General features: G+C 32.7%; 1 protein-coding gene across 3 annotated transcripts in view; it reads right to left on the bottom strand.

Annotated features, from left to right (window-relative positions):
- Positions 1 to 333: 333 nt before the first annotated feature.
- Positions 334 to 18,944, bottom strand: part of UBE2K (ubiquitin conjugating enzyme E2 K) — a 70,610-nt gene continuing 51,999 nt past the window's right edge. For all 3 annotated transcript variants that reach the window (XM_074274577.1, XM_074274578.1, XM_074274580.1), the window contains 3 exons: positions 8,084 to 8,183; positions 926 to 1,054; positions 334 to 607 (listed from right to left, as the gene is read on the bottom strand). In XM_074274577.1, coding sequence (XP_074130678.1) covers positions 533 to 607; positions 926 to 1,054; positions 8,084 to 8,183 — 304 coding nt within the window. In that variant the 3' untranslated portion in view covers positions 334 to 532. The remainder of the gene's footprint in view (positions 608 to 925; positions 1,055 to 8,083; positions 8,184 to 18,944) is intronic.

Below are 18,944 nucleotides of genomic sequence, written 5' to 3'. Positions count from 1 at the left end.
TTCTAAGCACGCAAATATTTAAAATGGTGCTCTCTTCCGCTACCAGGTTCTAAGAGATCTAGCAAAATACAGGCATGCAAGTAAATTCACAGGCACAGAAGATCAATGTTAAAAACATTAAGGTAGCTGTGAAGAATGACATCAACAATTTGGATGGCCTTAACACGTTCAAAATATTACTTAAATAATCAACAAAATCCTGTTGCAAACTCTTGCTAGTCTTGGTCACACTGCTAAATGCTAGAGTAGCATGTTTTGTTTTTCCATAGTCTTAGCTGAGCTCAAAGAATTTTTACACTATTTAGTAAGAAAAAAAAATTAAAGTATTTCCCCTTTTTAAATTTACACAGACGTTTAATTAGCTTTATTTACAGAGCAGGGTTTGTTTTTTTCAGTCTTCAATCATGCCTAGATAATAATTAGGCAAGAATGCCAGTTTTAAAAGAATCTATGCAGAATTCTAAAAATAACAGATGGTGATGCTCCTCAAGAAGGGGGCAGACTGGACTACAGCAGCATTTTTCTCTATGCCTCAGTTACTCAGAAGCAATTCTGTTGCAGTCTCTACATCCCATGATTTTGAAGACAAGGCCACTATTACTGCATTCTGGAGAGAAAAGAAATAGGGAAAAAAAAAATCAGATTCCCTCAAAGAAATTTCAACAGCACTTTTTCTGTTAATGATTTTAAACTGGCAAACCCTATGTAAAGTTTACTACATGTATATATAAAATATTTTCCTAGCAAAAAACTGATTTAATTACTTGAATTTTTAATTTTTTAAAATAAAGCTAAAAAGGAAAATAGTGAATAGCAACTAAAAATGATTGACAAAAACAAAAAAGATTGCTTCAGCAACCTTTCTGATCCCTCTCCATTTCTCCAAGCAATAATAAAAATAAAACACATGATAAAATGTACTTACCCTATCAAAGCCCATAGCACATAGGTTTTCTATTTTTTTGGTGTATTCTGGACTAGAAACTGGTGCTCCAGCATACACATGTGCCCAAAGTCGAGCTGTCTGTTTGAACATTTCTGGATTTTGTTTGTACTATATGAAAAAACAAAATGAAACAATTACTTGGTTCAAATAAAACTACCCCTCAGGATTTCATAACAAGTATTTCAGGTGCCAAAACTTAAAAAGCCTGACCAGACTTCCAAGTTCTATTACATAAGGAACACACCCAAAATACTACATGATTAGCCTGCAGATCCTCAGGCTAGATGAAGTCAGAGTATAAATCTTGACTCCAAAACTCCAAAGTTGTAAGCCTTTGGGGAAGACCCTTTTATTTCTCCTGAAGCTGTTTTCTCATCTGAAAAATGTGAATAATGATGATTTAAAATACCTACCTCAAAGGGAAGTGCCTTGCATATCTTAAAACACTACATAAATGTGTACTATTAATATTTCTTTGTGGGTCTCTCTCCTCTACCAGAGATTACAACCTTTGATTATCTTCCATCCTCTGTGATTCAATCATAAATTAATAAATCCTACACAAATCATGTACTCAATGCAATCTGGGTTAATTAAAAAAAAAAAAAATTGGGGGGGGGGAGGGATAGGAAGGGAGAGAAGGAGGTTCCCAAAGTTACTAAAGTATCCTTAAGCTTGCCCTTCTTGTAAATGGTAAAAAGAAAACAGGCCACTTCTTTAAAAATCATACAGTTCCAATAAAATCTTTTACGTGCTTCTTAGGGGGAAATCTTTATCAACAGGGATTTATATTCACTAGGCATTGTTTTGTAATTTTTATTTTTCTATGACAAGTGATTTGCATTATTATGTTTCGTGAACCAAAATAAAAGAAATCTGCAACCTGAATTGTAAGATTACTGCACAGTAATATTTGTAGAAGGGGAGGAAGAAAAATCACCAAAGGGGGAGGGGAGGGAGGTGGATACAACTAAATTAAAGGCAGGTAATGATTGGCAATAAAAATAAACTTTAAAAAGTGCATAAGAGCTAAAATTTAATATAATGAAGATCACATTTCTAAAGACATCTTACTATAAGTTGAAAAAAAGCATTGCTAACATTCCAGACACACCTTGAATATTAAGGAATGAGTATTTACTGTGGTTGGCTTCAAAATTAATTACAGTTTAAATGTCAATAGGAGCATTATGTACATATCATTTGCTTCAAGCAAATGGGAATGCTTTTGTAAACATTTGGGAATGAAATGAGAACATTAAGTTTTTTTAACTGCACAGTAATATGGATCAACTGGCTTCTAAATAATGTCGATTCAATTCAGCAAATCTCTATGAAGGATCTACTACATCAGGCACTGTGGGAGGCTATAAAAGTAAGAAACAATCTCTGCCTTAAAGGAAGTTTCAATCACATGCATGAATAAGTCAATATAAAATGAATAAAAGTGATTTTAAGAACAGAACACATTCTAGGCATGAGGACACACATAGAGACAGAGGAGAAAGTTCCATGCAAAGAGCAGTGGAAAAAGGATAGTTGGGCTAAAACACAAAGTTTGGGAAAAGAAGTAAATATATAACATGGGTTGAAAAAAGACTGAGGGCAGATGGTGAAAGGCTTTATTTAACATGTCCAAAAGATTCTGCATGGGATCCCAAAGGCAAAAATCTATAAAGCTTAGGATAGGAAGAGATCGATACAAAGACACAAATAGAAAGCCAATATAATGATGATGAGCAGCTCAAGTCGGGGGGTACCACCTAAGCGGACAGAATCAGAAACTGATAATGAATCTTAAAAATTCCATAATCCCTGAAAGATGTCAACTATATCAAAGTCCAAAACATAAAGTGAGGTATGCAATAAAAGCTAACAAAAAGAACTGCTTTTTAAGACATACTTATACCTAGGATATTCATATATAATCCCCTATCATATAAGCATGTAAATTGCATATTATGTAATAATAAATATTTATGTATATAGAGCATACATTTATTTTCCACTAGCATATAATAATATACATAATAACCATATATTACTAAATACATTAATATAATGTAAAAGGAAGATTAAAGGATTAAGATACTTATTCCAGATTATTTTTATAACTGAGATGAGAAGATGGTAAGAGAATATTCAGCTAGAGACAGTTTAATTCACCAAGTCCATATGAACTATCTACCATAGTGCTGAAATAACCTGGATATATGTTTATTTAGTTACTGGCAGAGACTTCTGAAAAATCTGGGAGAAGAGAAGGGATGTCGTAGGCATTTAGGTAAAATTTTGATTTTTTTAAATAATGAAAAGGACATTGAGAATTTTTCAAAATATAGGCAGTTATCATGAATGACTTCTAAAATATTTAAAGGAAATCCTCTACGAACATTGGAAAGTAAAAGAACTGATCAACATGTGAAGGAAAAATTAGGAGTTCCAGGGAGCAATAAGTTTTTTGATTGTCAATAAAAATTTTAAAATGCCAAGGAGAGAAGAGAATTCAGAAAGGATTAAGAATACAAGGCAATTATATGTATTATGGTATTGAATTTGACATATGCTTTTTATAAAGAAATTCTACAAATATGTTTATAGTTTCATATCCAAAAGTCTTTCTCTTTATTTTATGTGGAAACAGTTGCAGTTGTTAAAAAGTTAATAATAAAAGATAACTGAAGGGAAGGAGAAAGAAACCATTTCTAAATAAGAATAAAGCACTTTAAAAATTTTTCACTATTCCTGTTTTAATCTAACTAGCTATTTAAAGGCACAGATCATCTTTTCTATCTCCTCTCTCTGGGTCATGCAGGATTTATTAGTAATGATGATAGCAGCTAGCATAACCATTTCAAGTTTGCAAAGGACGTTACAAAATCTGATACTAACAATTCTGACAATGACATGAAATTATAATCCCTATTTTGTTAGAGATGAAGAGAATGATCAAGTCAGCTAAGTAACATGGCCAATATGTCACACAACTAATTGTGTCTGAGGCAGCACCCGCTAGCAGCCTTTTAGTAAGTTACGAAGAGGTTAATAAACTGCAGAGAGAGAAGAGAAAGACAGAGGAAAATCACAAGGTAAATACTGTGTCAAGGTGGCCAAGGAAAAGCCGCCACGGCTGCAGCAACAAGACAGCTTCACTAGGGAACAAGCAGGTATCAGCTTTCACACGGAGAAGTTAAAGACGGCTGAGAAAAACCTGATAAGACAAAGTGGCCCAAGTGTGAAGGAAAAAGAGAGAGCAGGATTGATTCAAGTTATATATAAAAAGAGGAAATGGAGATCAAATGCAAATACGCTCTAATGTTAATCAAGGTGTCCTTAACGTTTTTGGCTACTGCTATGGAGAAAAAATAGTAATATATAAACTTATACCACAATGATATATAAAGAATATTTCCAGACTAAAAAAAAAATGAACTCAGGATTAAAAAAATAAAAGTAATCTAAAAACATATATTAAGTTAACACTGGGGCAACTAGAAGGCACAGTGAATGGAAACTCAGTCCTGGGGGTTATGAGGGTCTTGAATTCTCAGACAGAAGACACTTACAAGCCCATGTGACCCTTAGCTAGTCACTTAACCCTGAAATGCTTTAAGTGCTTTAGGGCATTACATCTACAGTGTTTTATACTTTCACAAAGAGAATTGTTATTTATTCTAGATTACAAGTTTGCAGAGGGAAAAATATAATACCTTGGAATTTTGTATTGTCCCAATAGCACAATACATTGTAGATGCAGATGCTCAACAAATAGTGAGTACATATTACATTCCTATGATCCCCCAAAATTACATGAGGAAGATGTCATTTGGTTGATGAATCCTAAGATCATAGATAAGGGCTTCAATCTCTTTCATTTAAGAGATGAAAGAAACAAAGGTCCAAAGAAGGGAGGTGCCCAATGTCTAAGATAACTTAGATCTGAACTCTGTCCTTCCCTCCTTTCAATTCAAAGACAATCTCCACGAATAAATAGTTCATGGTCCTCAAGGGCCATCTATCTTAGGCAAAAAAAAAAACAGAGGCCCAAGGGAGGTACAAGAAACCTTGCTTCATAAAGTGGGTAAGTTCTGGATTGATGCCATGTTCCCTTTCTCCTGACCCAGTGACCCTGCCCAGGATACTAAAAGCTCTTTGAACCAGAATAGTAAACTTGGGAAATCTTTCTTTCATGTTCTTTTTACTATGTCTCCTCTAATAGAATCTTAAAAATGAAAGAAAGAGCTTTTAAAAATGATGGAAATCCTCATGCCACCAAAAGACTACCTTCTGTTAATTTGTTCTCCTCCATTCTGCACTCTCATTTAAATCCTCTTGTTTAAAGCAACTATTTAAAAAAGGAAACTGAATTATCTATATAATAAGTAAGACTTGGCATAGGGAGAAAAACCAATGAGCAAATAAATATATCTCATTTCCTTTCTCTGCAGGAATAATTATTTTCAAGATGTAAAGATAATATTACATATAAATGCTGAATTGATTGTTTCCTGGAGAATACAGCAAGATTATTTACAATGGAGGGCTAATCCATTGAAGCACAAAGTGCTATAAATCTGTCCAGACTGCTTCTACACTAGAAAATCTTCTATAGTGCCTTACTGCCTATTTACAATTCCAATAACTACCTTATCTTAATTGCCCTATCACTATCACTATCACTCTAAATTCTAGCCAAACTAATCCACTTTCTGTGATCAGAATGTCCTTTTAATGTTTCCTTCAACTTTCATGGTTGCTTTGTTTGTTAATATTTATGCCCTATTTTTCAAAGTAGGTCTGCTCTATTTTGTAAAATTTGCTATCAGTTTCTTCATGAAGTTTTTCTTGATCCATTTGCTTAGCCTCTCTCCCAACCAATAAAAATGAAAGTCTAGAAGACATTTTAAATGCAGGAAGTACAAAACCCATTATTTCCTTGATCTTCCTCTCTTATGTTTATATCTAAAGTTTCTGTCAAGAGTCTGACCATTCTCACATTGAGACGAACGTGTTTTTTCTCCTTTACCCTCTACCTTCAATCACCAAGCCATTCACTCTTCTTTTAAAATGTTTCTCTATCTCTTATTTTCCATTTTCCATAACTATATCCGAAGTCCAGGTACCCATTACTCTCATACCTGGATTAGTATAAGAATTTTATAGATGATTTCCCTTAATTTTCCTTCCTCTTATTTTCTCAACTCTGCTGCCAGATTTAATGAATAAGCTGAGTTCTACTCAAGTCTAACTACTAGAACATTTTAATGTACTTCTGTTTAGAGGTATCCCCAATAGCTCCCTATTACCTACTAGCTTAAATGTAAACTCTTCTGGGCTAATTTACTGACTTGCATAATTTTTATCCTATTTATAAATGTTTCTAACTACTAATCAGCAAATATTCTCTGCTCTAACCAAGCATGTATTATCCTATCTCCTAAACACAATGTTCATTATCCTAACACAAACTCTCATGCATATGCTATTAGAGTTTTACCATACCATTTCATTCTCCTTTTTCTTAATGGAAAGAACAAATGCACACATGCACATTTACATAGTACAATTTACACAATTTTCTTTTCCCACAACAATACTATGAAACAAGTAATACAAATGCCATTCCAGTTTTTGATGTTCAATCATTTCACTCAGGTTCAACTCTTCATGATCTCATTGGTGGTTTTTTGGGAAAACAAAGTGATTTTCCATATCCTTCCTCCAGATGAGGAAAATGAAGCAAAAGGGGTTAAATGCCTTGCCCAAAGTCACAAAGCTAGTAAATCTAAGGCCATTTGACCTCCTGACTTTAGAACAGTCTCTCATAAGTATATTTAATAAATATTTGTTGGACTGAAATCTATGCATAAATATAATCAGGGAATGCAACACAATGAAATTTAATAGACAAAAAAGGCTACTCATCAGTAGAGTAGAATTTGTGTAAGGTATATACTTTTCTTCCTTATTCATGAGATTTTATTTAGTAAGACAGCAAAAAAGTGTTCAATGATTTTACAGCTATAAAATGTGTCTTGCTAAAAGACAACCCAATCAATACAAGGAAAACAGTATAGCAAGATTGTATTCTGCTTTGGAAAAATGAATAAAATTGGATTATAAAGTTGTTTGGGAAGTCATCTAGATGCAGTAGATAGAACATGGGGCTTAGAATCAGGAAAACTCATCTTTATGAGATCAAATCTGTCCTGAGACTTGTCCAGGGTCACAATTCACTTCATTCTATTTGCCTCAATTCCCTAATCTGTAAAATGAGCTGGAAAAGGAAATGGCAAAGCATATTAGTACCCAGTACACAAATGGGGTCCTGAAGAGTCAGACACAACTGAATGAAGAACAACAAAAAAATGATTACCTCCCTCTTGATCAGAGGCTCTGGATACATAACAGCTAAACATTAATAGCTGATGCTAAAAAATGAACATCTAGGGGAGGGGGTAGAGGGAAGGAGGGGAAAAATTTGGAACAGAAGGAGTACAAGGGATAATGTTGTAAAAAATTACCTATACATATGTAGTCAAAAAATGTTATAATTAAAAAATTAATTTAAAAAAAAATGAACTTTCTATTCTGCACAGGCTATTAAATAAGAATAAGAGACCCAGATGAATTGTTAATTTTGCACCCAGAATTTTAAATGATTTTGAAATTTTTTACATATAATAAAAATTAGCCTACCCCCCCCCAAAAAAAGCAGACTTTCTCAAGACTTAAGACTAAATCCACTGATTTTGCTCCAATAAAAAGGTTATCAATTGGCCACTGTCATGAGAATATCCGTTACTTCGAGGCACTCTATCACTATAAGGCAAGAGACTGCTATCTGACTAAGGCTCACTTTCAAAGATGAAACAGCAACGAACTCCACATATTTAAGTTAGGAAGTTGATCACTCTTCAGTGAATTCTAGTCAGGAATAAATAAATTATATTTTCAGTTATAATTAAAAGATTACTGGTATATCCTCAAAAATTAATCAGTTCAAAAGTTAATCTTAGCATTAGAACTGGCTATCTTAAAAACTTTTAAACATTAAAGTTAAGAAAACATAAGTGTGATTTTCATTTAATATGCTAAATTTTGAGATAAAGTACAAATGAGTTTCGGATACCTTACCTGATTTGCTACTACTGCATCTTGTGGATCATCTGGTTCTGCAGCTGCCAATAATGCTTGCAATGAGAGCAATACTGTCCTTAGAGTCATTGCTGCTGCCCTAAAATTCAAGTATGAAAACATTTTTTATTTAAAAAAAAAAAAGTCTGTGTTTTACAGCAAGGAAATTAAAAAAAACATGATTTTTCTGAAAACTAAGAACATTAAAAAATGGTAAAATTAAAGGCAGCCTTTCCATTTTCATTTTACATCTGAATGCCTCTTCATATTTTTCCACAGTCCCTATCACAATCAGAATTGGGTTTCAAAAGCTTGTTGTGAAAGAGTTGGTCTATAATTACTCCAATTGTAGACAGGGGTAAAATAGCTCAGATGTTAACCAACTGGCCCAAAATCATAGTAAATGGAAAAGCCAGGACTACGTCCATAATCTTCTAGTTCAACAACCAGTACCCTCCTTTTCCAACGTACAAGAGGTCTGCAAAATAAGATGGCTTGTTTTTTGCCCTGCCTTCAGCTGAAGAATAGTTTTTACATTTGTAAATAATATTTTTCTTTTAAAATGCAAAAACTATTCTCAACTCTCAGGACTTAACAAAAAACCAGGAAGCTCATCACACTCTAAAACATGATTATATCATGAATGAATTTTCTTTAGTTTTTACATTCTTTTCAGCTCAATCTCTTTTTTTTTCCTAAAATATATATATATATATATATATGCACCTGTTTTGACCCATTGTCACCACTGTGACAGCAAAATTCTGGAAAGCAAGTGAAGCAGCCAAAAACAAGGTTTTCTTTCCTGAATTCTATTCACTTCTGCAGACAGAACCCCAAAACATAAAATGATGGAAAACTACTACTTTTTTTGTACTGACTTGAGAAAAACAAGCTAAGTTATACTAATGTTTTGAAATATTCAAATATTTCTAAGAAAATCTGAAAGCACTAGGTAACATTCTAAAACAGTGCTAACGAGTCAGAGAGAAAAAAATGCTAAAATAAAGAATAAGGTATCCGTGCTCAAAATAAAAATTCTTTAAAAAAAAAAAACTTATGAAATCAACAATGTCATTTTGTTGAACTGGAGTTAGAGGTAGGTTTTCTAAAACCAGTATTGCATAGGTAGATCAACGATAAGAAATGAAATCCCCCTTTCTTTCTCTTACAAGGGGATTTTACAAATTTGAACCTCATTACTAACAATCTTAGTAGAATGAAAGAATAAAAAAAGAGTCCATTTGATTTGTGATTTTCTCTAGGGAGATGCAAGAAAAAAGAAACTTTACATTCTCTCACATATTAACTGATAGAATTCAATGTACAATAAATCTTTCCATACTTCCCTGATGTTCCAAACAATAAAGAATTTGTGAATAAGGACAAAGAAAGCAAAATGGTACTGATAATTCCTAAATTCTTCTCAGAGTTCAAAACAAACAAAAAAAGCCAGTCAGAATATACTTAGCATAGTACAATCTTCCTTCAAATTAAGAAGAACACAATTTGGCTACTTCATCTTTTCATATCTAACGTGTCATCATTAAGATATGGAAAACCATGTGTTTGAGTGGAGAAGAGAGAAAGGGAAAAAGAAAAAAAGGGAAGAAATAAGGAAATTTATGGAAAATAAGCTATCACCCTTTAACTATTGTACCAATATCAAATCAAAGTGGGTATACAAACGTGTTCATAGTTTACAAGTCAGCTTTCTTGTTCCGCTCTACAAATGTAATTTCATTGGTATATAGAAGTATTGAAAAGTCTTATTGCCAATGCAGCTTTGAGTCTTGAAAAGTCACCAGGGAGAGACTAACTGACTTGTACCAAGTCTTTCTTCTTGAACATATACCTGGCCTTTACCCAACTGCTTTCTCAAGCAACATTTATTCCAAATATTTACTACATCACACAATCCTAATGTTTGAATATCATCAAGTATCAATAAGTTCATAGTGAATACAATGATACAGATTAATGCAGTATTAAATATTTTAAGGAAAATGTGAAAATGCCTCATATCTTTCATAGCTAAGATTTTGATGGGTTCATTTAGCTGGCCTTTTAAATATCTTCAATTTTGATAAATGAATATACAAAATGTTTTAAAGGTGTATAACTATATACAGATTCATAAATTCTAAAGTTTTAAAGGAATACTACTCTATCCATTGCCAGTGGTGATTTCTTGAACAATTACAGGATTTCCCAAAATGATCTTATTTAAAAAAAAATTAAAAACAAAAAACTCCAGCATGGGAAAACTTGGTCAGAAATATTAAATTATGAACACACAAGAAGAACTACAGATACCAAGATATTAAAAGGAAATAGTACTGTGTGGGATGCAAAGATCCTAACTCAAATCGACTGTTCAAAGGCGTGGTACAAACAATAAATAAACAAAGTTTCTTTATTTCAAAATTTCTGAGAAGAGGGGCAGTCCCTTCATCAGAAAGTCTGGAGCAAGGAAAGCCAATTTTACAGAAGTAAAGAGCATAGTTATATAGTGGAGGTTTACAGAAACACTATTCATCCACCTATCTCCTGTTAATCCTTTTAAAATCATTGGCCAGCTTGATATTTATTCCTTATTTGTCTTTGGGATATAGGTGGACTTTTTGTGGTACCAGGGTTTTGGTTAAGCAATAAATGTTTCAAAATGTTATTAATATTAAGAAAAAGGGGCCTGTTTTGCTTCAGAGGTAAGTAATCAATTAAGCAAGAAGGGTTAAAGGTTTCTAAATTACTGAGCTAGTTAATAACTAAGGGGTTTTGGTCTGTTTTGCTTTCCACAATCAATCAGACAGGGATTGCTAGGTTGGAGACTTTTCAGGTATCTCTACGCCTTCAAACAATTGGTCAGGTTTTTCTCTAGGCAGTTGAACAAGTGTCAAAGAGGTAACCTCAGGTATTTTCTGCTGGAAGAGCAAGTTTTTGCTCTTCTCCCAGAGTCTTAATAATTAAACGGAGCCTTATTGCAGAGTGAAAACTACTAACAAACTAAAGGCAATAATTCTGATTTCTAAATTTCATTTGCTCATAATTCTGGTAATCCTTCCAAAAATTTTACAAAGAAACAGTTCTTATAAAAACAAAAGGTACTTCCTTGTTCTCTCCTACACAAATTAAACTTAAATCACTTAACAGATTATCATTAGTTAGTTTCACATTTATACTTTTGTTTATTCTTCAATATATTTCCTATGGCACATGTGTATTGATTAAAAGTTACACTGCTCTAAAGATAGGTGTGTGGCAGGGAGTTGGTAGAAGCCACATGTTTAAAAAAAGAGACTACAAACCACTATTAACCTTACCATTTAGCAGTTTTAAAATGCACTGCTTTAATACATTTTATTAAGCTATATATAGTACATAAATTTCATTACCTATGAACATTGTATCTTACATCTATTTTTACAAGAAAATCCAAGAAAAAAGTGTTAGAGAAAAAGAAAGGATCTTAACTCACTACTTAACAATTATATAGTATCTCTCATTCTTTTACCAAATGTATAAATTGCCAGAACAAGACTGTGTTTCAAGTCACAACCCCAACCACTACTTAAGAAAAAGTATAATTCATGAGTTTGAATTTTCAAACTTGAAAGGCCTTTAAAATCAGATTTTTTTCCCCCCAAGCCTACTCTGTAATATTCTCAGTAATAAGCTATAACTGACTTTAATCAAGATCATAGACTTAAAACCACAAAGAAGCTCAGGTCTAACCCAATACCCTCATTTACAAATGAAAGAAACTGAGGCCCAAAGAAGCTGACAGGTAGGAGACCATGGATAGATTGGAACCCAGGCCCTTTTCCCAAATCCAACAATTCAAATGACAGACGTATGTTTCAAATTGTGTCAAGAGTATGTGTCAAATTGTGATGCTGACAAATACACCAAGAAAGGCTGTTCACAGCTATGTAGGTTGTACCATATAATGAGCACATTCAGCTAATACACAAAACCAGGAGCGGTCAATTGCTATTCGTCTACAATTGCATGCTAAAAGGACCAACCAGGAAATCAAATCAAAGTTATAGATATGAATGTACTGGAAGCCTATTGCTCTCGAAGAAAAGATCAGCAGCCTGATTTCGGGAAGACTCTCAAGAACTGATGCTGTACACCAGAAAATTACTGTACATAGTAACAAGATTATGTGATGGTCAACTGAGCGAGAAGTGGCTCTTTTCAACAAAGAGGTGATTCAGGCCAATTCAATGATCTTATGAGGGAAAGAGCCATCTGCACCCTAGAGAGGACTGTGGGGATTGAATGTGGATCAAAGCATAGCATTTTCACCTTTTTTGCTGTTTGCCTGCTTTTTGGGTTTTTTTGGGTTTTTTTTCCCCCTCAGTGTTTTTCCTTTTTGATCAGATTTTTGTTTTGTAACATGTGTTTAGAAGAATTGTAGTACTTGTTGCATGGGGCTGGCATGGGGGAAGGAGAGAGAAAAATTTGGAACAAAAGGTTTTTACAAGGGTGAATACTGAAAACTATCTTTGCTTAAATTTTGAAAATAAAAAGCTGTGTTTTTTTTTAAAAAGGGAAATAAAAGTCATTTGCTTCTTAATCTATTTTCAAAAAGTTCACATAAAATCAATGCAAAAGAAACACAATGTAATGCACAGTGCAGAAATTTTAATTGAAGACCTAGGTACCAATACTTGCTGTTTTGTTTTTTTTTAAACTTCTACCTCTATGATATTTGGGGAAGTCAAGTAAATTAATGACTATTAATAAAAATTAAAATGGTTAACATTTATATATAGCATTTACAATGTGCCAAACACTGTATTAAGCATGTTAAAAGTATCCTAGTTGATCCTCACAACCATACTGCGGAAGGGCCATTTTACAAAAGACAAAACAGGCAAACAGTGGTGAAGTGATCTGCCCAAATCACACAGATAAGAAGTGTCCTCAGATAGATTTATATGCTTTTTTCCTAACTTCAGGCCCAAGCAGCTGACACAAATGATCACAATTGTTGAGGAAACTAAAAGATAAATTAGATTTACATCATTATCTTTTACCATATGACAAAACAAGTTCCAATTGGATAAACTTCATTTAAAAGTTGTTGTTTTTTTAATCTAGAAGAATGATCAGTTCTACTTTTTTGACCAAAGGTTTATGGAGGGGGAAAAAAAAGGCTTGACATAAACAAAATAAATGTTATTTAAAATAAAAGGTAATGCCAACTGGAGAAAAATTCTTCATGTAAACTTATGATAAAAGATCTGATTTCCAAAACACAAAGGGAATGGATATAAATATATAAAAGTAAATCACATTCATCCTATACATTATGATAGAAAAAGAAATAACTACATGGAAAAAATATCTCAGTAACCAACAAAAGAAATAGAAATTATAACTCTTATAACTCTTACATTTACTTCAAAGGAAAATTAAAATGAAGATTTAAAAATGCAAACAACCTGCATTGGATGAACTATGAGGTATACTAGCATACTTCATAACACTAAAAATTCAACTAAACAGTCTGGAAAACACATTCAAATTATATATAAAAGAAAAATAAAGGCGTTAAATTATTCATAGCCTTTATGACTGAGTGATACCACTAAGCAAGTAAACCAAGAATACCAAATTCAGAAAGATCTCATGCTTTTAAATAAATACTTATAAGCAATGTTCTTTGTGGTGGAAAAATATATGGAGAACACAGGTGGTGTCCACACATATAGGAATGGATCAAAAAAAAGTAAAAAATGTATTAAGGGTATGTTATTGTACCATTTAAAAAGGGGGGGGGAGGGATTCACCAATATAACGAAAATCTCTATAGACACCATAATATTTATAGAAGCACTAAAATCAATGTAGAGGTCTATCAATTGTGGAATGGCTACCCAGATAAACTATTATAGCACTTGAATATGCTGTAAGAAACAACAAAAAAGGATGAATGCTGCCAAGGGAATTAAGCAGAGCCAGAAAATATGTCCAATGACTAAAAATAACTTCAGTTAGAAGAATAAGACAAATCAAAACTGAATTCTACAAAATTATAATGGCCCCTATTGACCCTGTCTCACAAATGAGTAAATAAATATTTTAAGATGCCTCTTCAAATGCTCTGAAGAGTTTTGTACATGATATATTTTCTTATGCTAATTGGTTTTGCTGAATTGTTCTCATATCCCTTTTTAAAATTTTAAATTGTTATAAGAGATGGCTTAGTGAGAAATTCAGAGAATATTTAAACAATTATATATAGTTACAGAGCAAGCAAAGAGAGAACAAAAAAAAAAAACAGAATCATGAAAGGGAAAAACATTAAAAATTCATAAAAATGTAAGTACAATGCAATAACTAAGCTTGATCTAAGACATCTGAAAAAGAAATATGCTTCCCACCTCTACTCAGTGAAAATATGGTGGACTTTTATTTTTATCAATTTTTAAAATTTTTTATTTAAAAATCTGAGTTCCAAAATCTATCCCTAATTCCCTTTTCCCTCCTTGAGACACTGTATCTAATTAGATATAGGCTGTACATGTGCAATTTTGTGAAGACATTTCCAATAATTTGAAGACTCAAATAAAAGGGAGGAACGAATCAGTATTAGTTCTTTCTCTGGAGTCCGATCATATGCTTTCATCATTCATTCTTTGGAATTGTCATGAATCACTGTATCCTACAGAATAATTAAGCCACTCACAGTTCATTAAATAATATTCTACTACTGCATACAACATTCTCCCGATTCTGTTTACTTCACTATGTATAAGATCATGTGAATCTTTCCAGATTTCTTCAGATAGTCGCTTGTCATTTTTTAGAGTGCAATGATATTCTCTTACAACCATATAGCCAATCTCCAATTGACAGGCATCTTTCTGATTTTCAATTTGTAGCCACCACAAAAAAAAAGCAGCTATAAAATATTTTTGTAGAAATAGTCCTTTTCCCTTTTTTGATGTCTTTTAGGATACATATCCAGCAGTGGTACTGCTAAATCAAAAAGTATCCTTTGGACAGTTCCAAACTGTTCTTCAGAATGATTGGATTGCTTCAGAATTCCACCAACAATTGCAAAAGTGTCCCTTTTGCACATCCTCTCTAACATTCAACATTTTCCCTTTTTTTCCCACATAAATCATTTTGATAGGTGTTTCACATCAAGAGTTGTTTTAATTAATTTGCATTTCTCTGATCAATAGGGATTAAGACCATTTACATAATGATAGATAGCTATGGATTGATTTTTTTTTTGCCTGAAAACTACATGTTCATATCCTTTAACCATTTATTAACTGGGGAATGACTTGAATTTTTATAAATTTTACTCAAGTTCTCTATATATTTGAGAAATGAGACCTTTATCAGAATACCTATTGCAAAAATCCTTCCTGACTCAGGTTTTTGGCTTTCCTTATAATTTTGGCTGCACTGGTTTTGCTTATGTTAAAACTTATTAATTTTATATAAGCAAAATTACTGACCATATATTTTATACGTGTGTATATATGCATATATACACACATATATATGATATTATAATTTATTATTTCTACTGTTCAAATTTTTGGTCCTAAATTCTTCCCTCATACATAAATCTAACAGATGAACTGGTTCCACACTCTCTTAATCTGTTTATATAGTATCATCTTTAATGTATAAAAATTGATCTTCTCTTGGAATAAGGTACAAGGTATGGATAAATACCTAGTTTCTGCCATACTGCTTTCCAGTTTGACCAGCAGTTTGTGTAAACTAGTGAGTCCCCCCCCACATAGTATTATTGTGTTTTCACAAATACAAGAGTTTTCACCATTCATTTCTAGTAAGATTTTGAGTTCCAAATTCTCTTTCCCACCTTAACCTTCCCCCTCCCCAAGATAGATCAAGCAATCCAAAAGAGATTATATATGTGCAATCATTCTGAACATATTTTCACAAGTCATATTGTGAAAGAAAACTCAAAATGAGGAAAAGACAATAAAGCTATAACTAAATAATAAGTAAACAAAGAGTGAAGATGACATCTGCATTTTCATGACTTTTTCTTCCAAAAGCTTGGCTCTGTTTATTATATACCACATTAATCTTTTCCACTATTCTAGAAGTGGTGAAATAAAGCATTTGGTGTCAGGATATGTCAATGTTTCAGATGATTTTGCTTACCTTTCTCTTAAATTAAAAAAAAAAATTAGGAGGAGGGAATAGTGACATAAAATCAAAATAACAAAAAAATTAGAATGAAAGGAGTGGACAAGATAAGCTTTAAGATTAATTTCAGTTCTAAAACAATGATTTAACCTCTTGTTTTTATGTCAACATTTATTCTATATCATTGGAAAAAGAAGGCTAAAGAAAAAACACAGCAAAAGTGTTAACAACCAACACTGTTGGCTAACAAAAGATTTTATAAATCTAGTGCTTATTCACTAATACAGAAAAGAACAGAAACACGAGGGTAATTGTTTCCAACTTGGCTTCATTTCTCTATGCACAAATGTATTACCAAATTAATTTTTAAAAATAAAACTGGTTCAGAAAATTATCAAATTATTTATAAAGAAAACAGCAAATTTTAAAATAAAATTCATAAAACTTTTAAGCAAAAATAAATAACACTCCAAATTCTGGCCTGCATGCATTCTGAAGAAAATTCAGCATGTTTTAAAGGTCCAGAAGAGATAAGCTATAATAACCAAAATTGTTCCCAATTATTATATGTGCTTCCAATGACCAATGATTTAAAGTAATCACATCCTTAAATGAACATTGGAGGAAAAAAAATTTTTAAAAGGGCCATTTCTTATGTATACATATATTGTATTTAACATATACTTTAACATATTTAACATGTATTAGTCTACTTGCCATCTAGGGGAGGGGATGGGGAAATGGAGGAGAAAAGTTGGACAGAAGGTTTTGCAAGGGTCAATCCTGAAAAATTACCTATGCATGTCTTGTAAATAAAAACCTATAATAAATTTTTTTTTAAAAGGGCCATTTCTGCTTCCTGCCTTACCTCCTCAATCTTATTATATCCTCAAAGCTTTTACAATTCAGCTCCACTTAGTGCTTAGTACAAGTGCCTAGATCATAGCAGGTACTTAATACTTGCTTTTGACCAACTCTACTTGATTTCTTCTTTCCAAATTCAAAAATAGCTTCTAAATCACCAAATTTGTGGCTATCACCAAATCCAATTCAGGAATTTTTATAAGTACTTATCTTCTCCCTCCCATGACCTATTTATATCTAATAATAATAATAATAATTAAAACAACTTGTTTTAATAAGACTGTTCTTCAATGATTTTATGATATTGCACTCTCCAGTTCACCTACTATGTCCTTTTAATAAAACAGCATCCACACAGAATTCAGTTCTCAGCCTCCCCTCTCTCTCTACATTCTCCTTGATACCCATTCCCATAGTATTATATCTCAAATTTTCCCTAAATTCCAGCTGAAAATTCCCAATTGTTTGCTTTGGTCCTCTAAACATGGCTAAAATGGAAAAGCATATGTTTTCTCTTAAAACTATCTTTACCTTACCTAACATTATCTTCAGTAGTCTAGTTTCCTAGCTTCAAAATATTTTAATCATATTTCAGATTTCTTCTTCCAAACTGGATACAATAATCCTATGCATCTTTTTAGTGACACAGCATGCTTCGTCCCTCAAAGCCCTTTCTAACCGAACTTACTGTAGTCCAGAGTTTCCTACAACCATCTTTGCTCGTTCCTTTCTTTAATGCTGGAAATGATCTCTATTTTCATCTGTTTCTTACCCATTCTTTAAATCCAAACTACAATATCACTACTTTTGAGAATGATTTACTCAGCAAGTCTGAAATGATTTTTCCCTCTCCAACTTTACATTGCATTCCATGATTTCTATATTGATACACATCACAAATTTAGAGTTGGAAAAAGATCGTGGAAATCTTATTGTCATATTTCTATCACAATCATAATTATCTGCAATATTGTAGAATGACTTGTATTTTTTACAAATTTAACTCAGTTCTCTACATATCTGAGAACAGAGGCCTTTATCAGAGAAATTTGGTGCAAAAAAACATTTTCTCCCAGTTTTCTACTTTTCTTATAAATTTGTTTGCTCTGATTTTCTTTGAGCAAAAACATGCTATCTTCCATTATTTAGCCTCTGCTTAAAAGACCAGTATTGGAAGAGACAGTATTTGCCTTTTCTGTGTCCGGAAGTAGATTTTCAACTTTTTCCCATATGATGGAATGTATTTGATCAGGGCCTAGTGGTATTACTCAGTGATATTCTTACACCTAAGTGTTCTGTTGTGCCAAATCTTGGCTAATCTTTCCCATCTTAAAATCACACGCTTTTGGAAGGGAACGTGGGAAAGAAGTAGCAGGAGACTTCTCTAATTCCAAAGGGAGCCTAAAGAAACTATCTCATCACTGCCCACCTAGCTGGTCTCTAGAAACTTTTCTTCCTTAAAATTCAACTCATATCTCCTCACTACTCTCTGCTTCTCCCTCCTCTATTTGGAAAAGATGAGAGATAAAAGGTGAAGAGGTCCTCCAAGATCCTCCATTTAGGAAGGGAGCCAATGCTGTACCATGCACCTTTCTCTCCTCTCCCTGCCCCGCCTTTTATTTCTGTGTTTTCTCCTCCCACTAGATTGTAAACTCCTTGAAAAGATTGTCTCTGTCTTTTTTTTTTTTTTTGTATCCTCAGTAATTTAGCATAGTATCTATTACATAGTAGATGCTTAAATGTTTATTAACTAATCAAGCAAGGAACTCTTTCATACTATATCTTCCTCTTGACTTTAACACAGCAAAAATAGCTCTTTGTTTAATCTTTAGTGGTGGCTTCA

Source organism: Sminthopsis crassicaudata, chromosome 6, assembly GCF_048593235.1.
Source record: "Sminthopsis crassicaudata isolate SCR6 chromosome 6, ASM4859323v1, whole genome shotgun sequence".
NCBI lineage: Eukaryota > Metazoa > Chordata > Mammalia > Dasyuromorphia > Dasyuridae > Sminthopsis > Sminthopsis crassicaudata.
The sequence above is the reverse complement of the archived record's forward strand: the minus strand, read 5'-3'. Positions and strand labels throughout refer to the sequence as shown.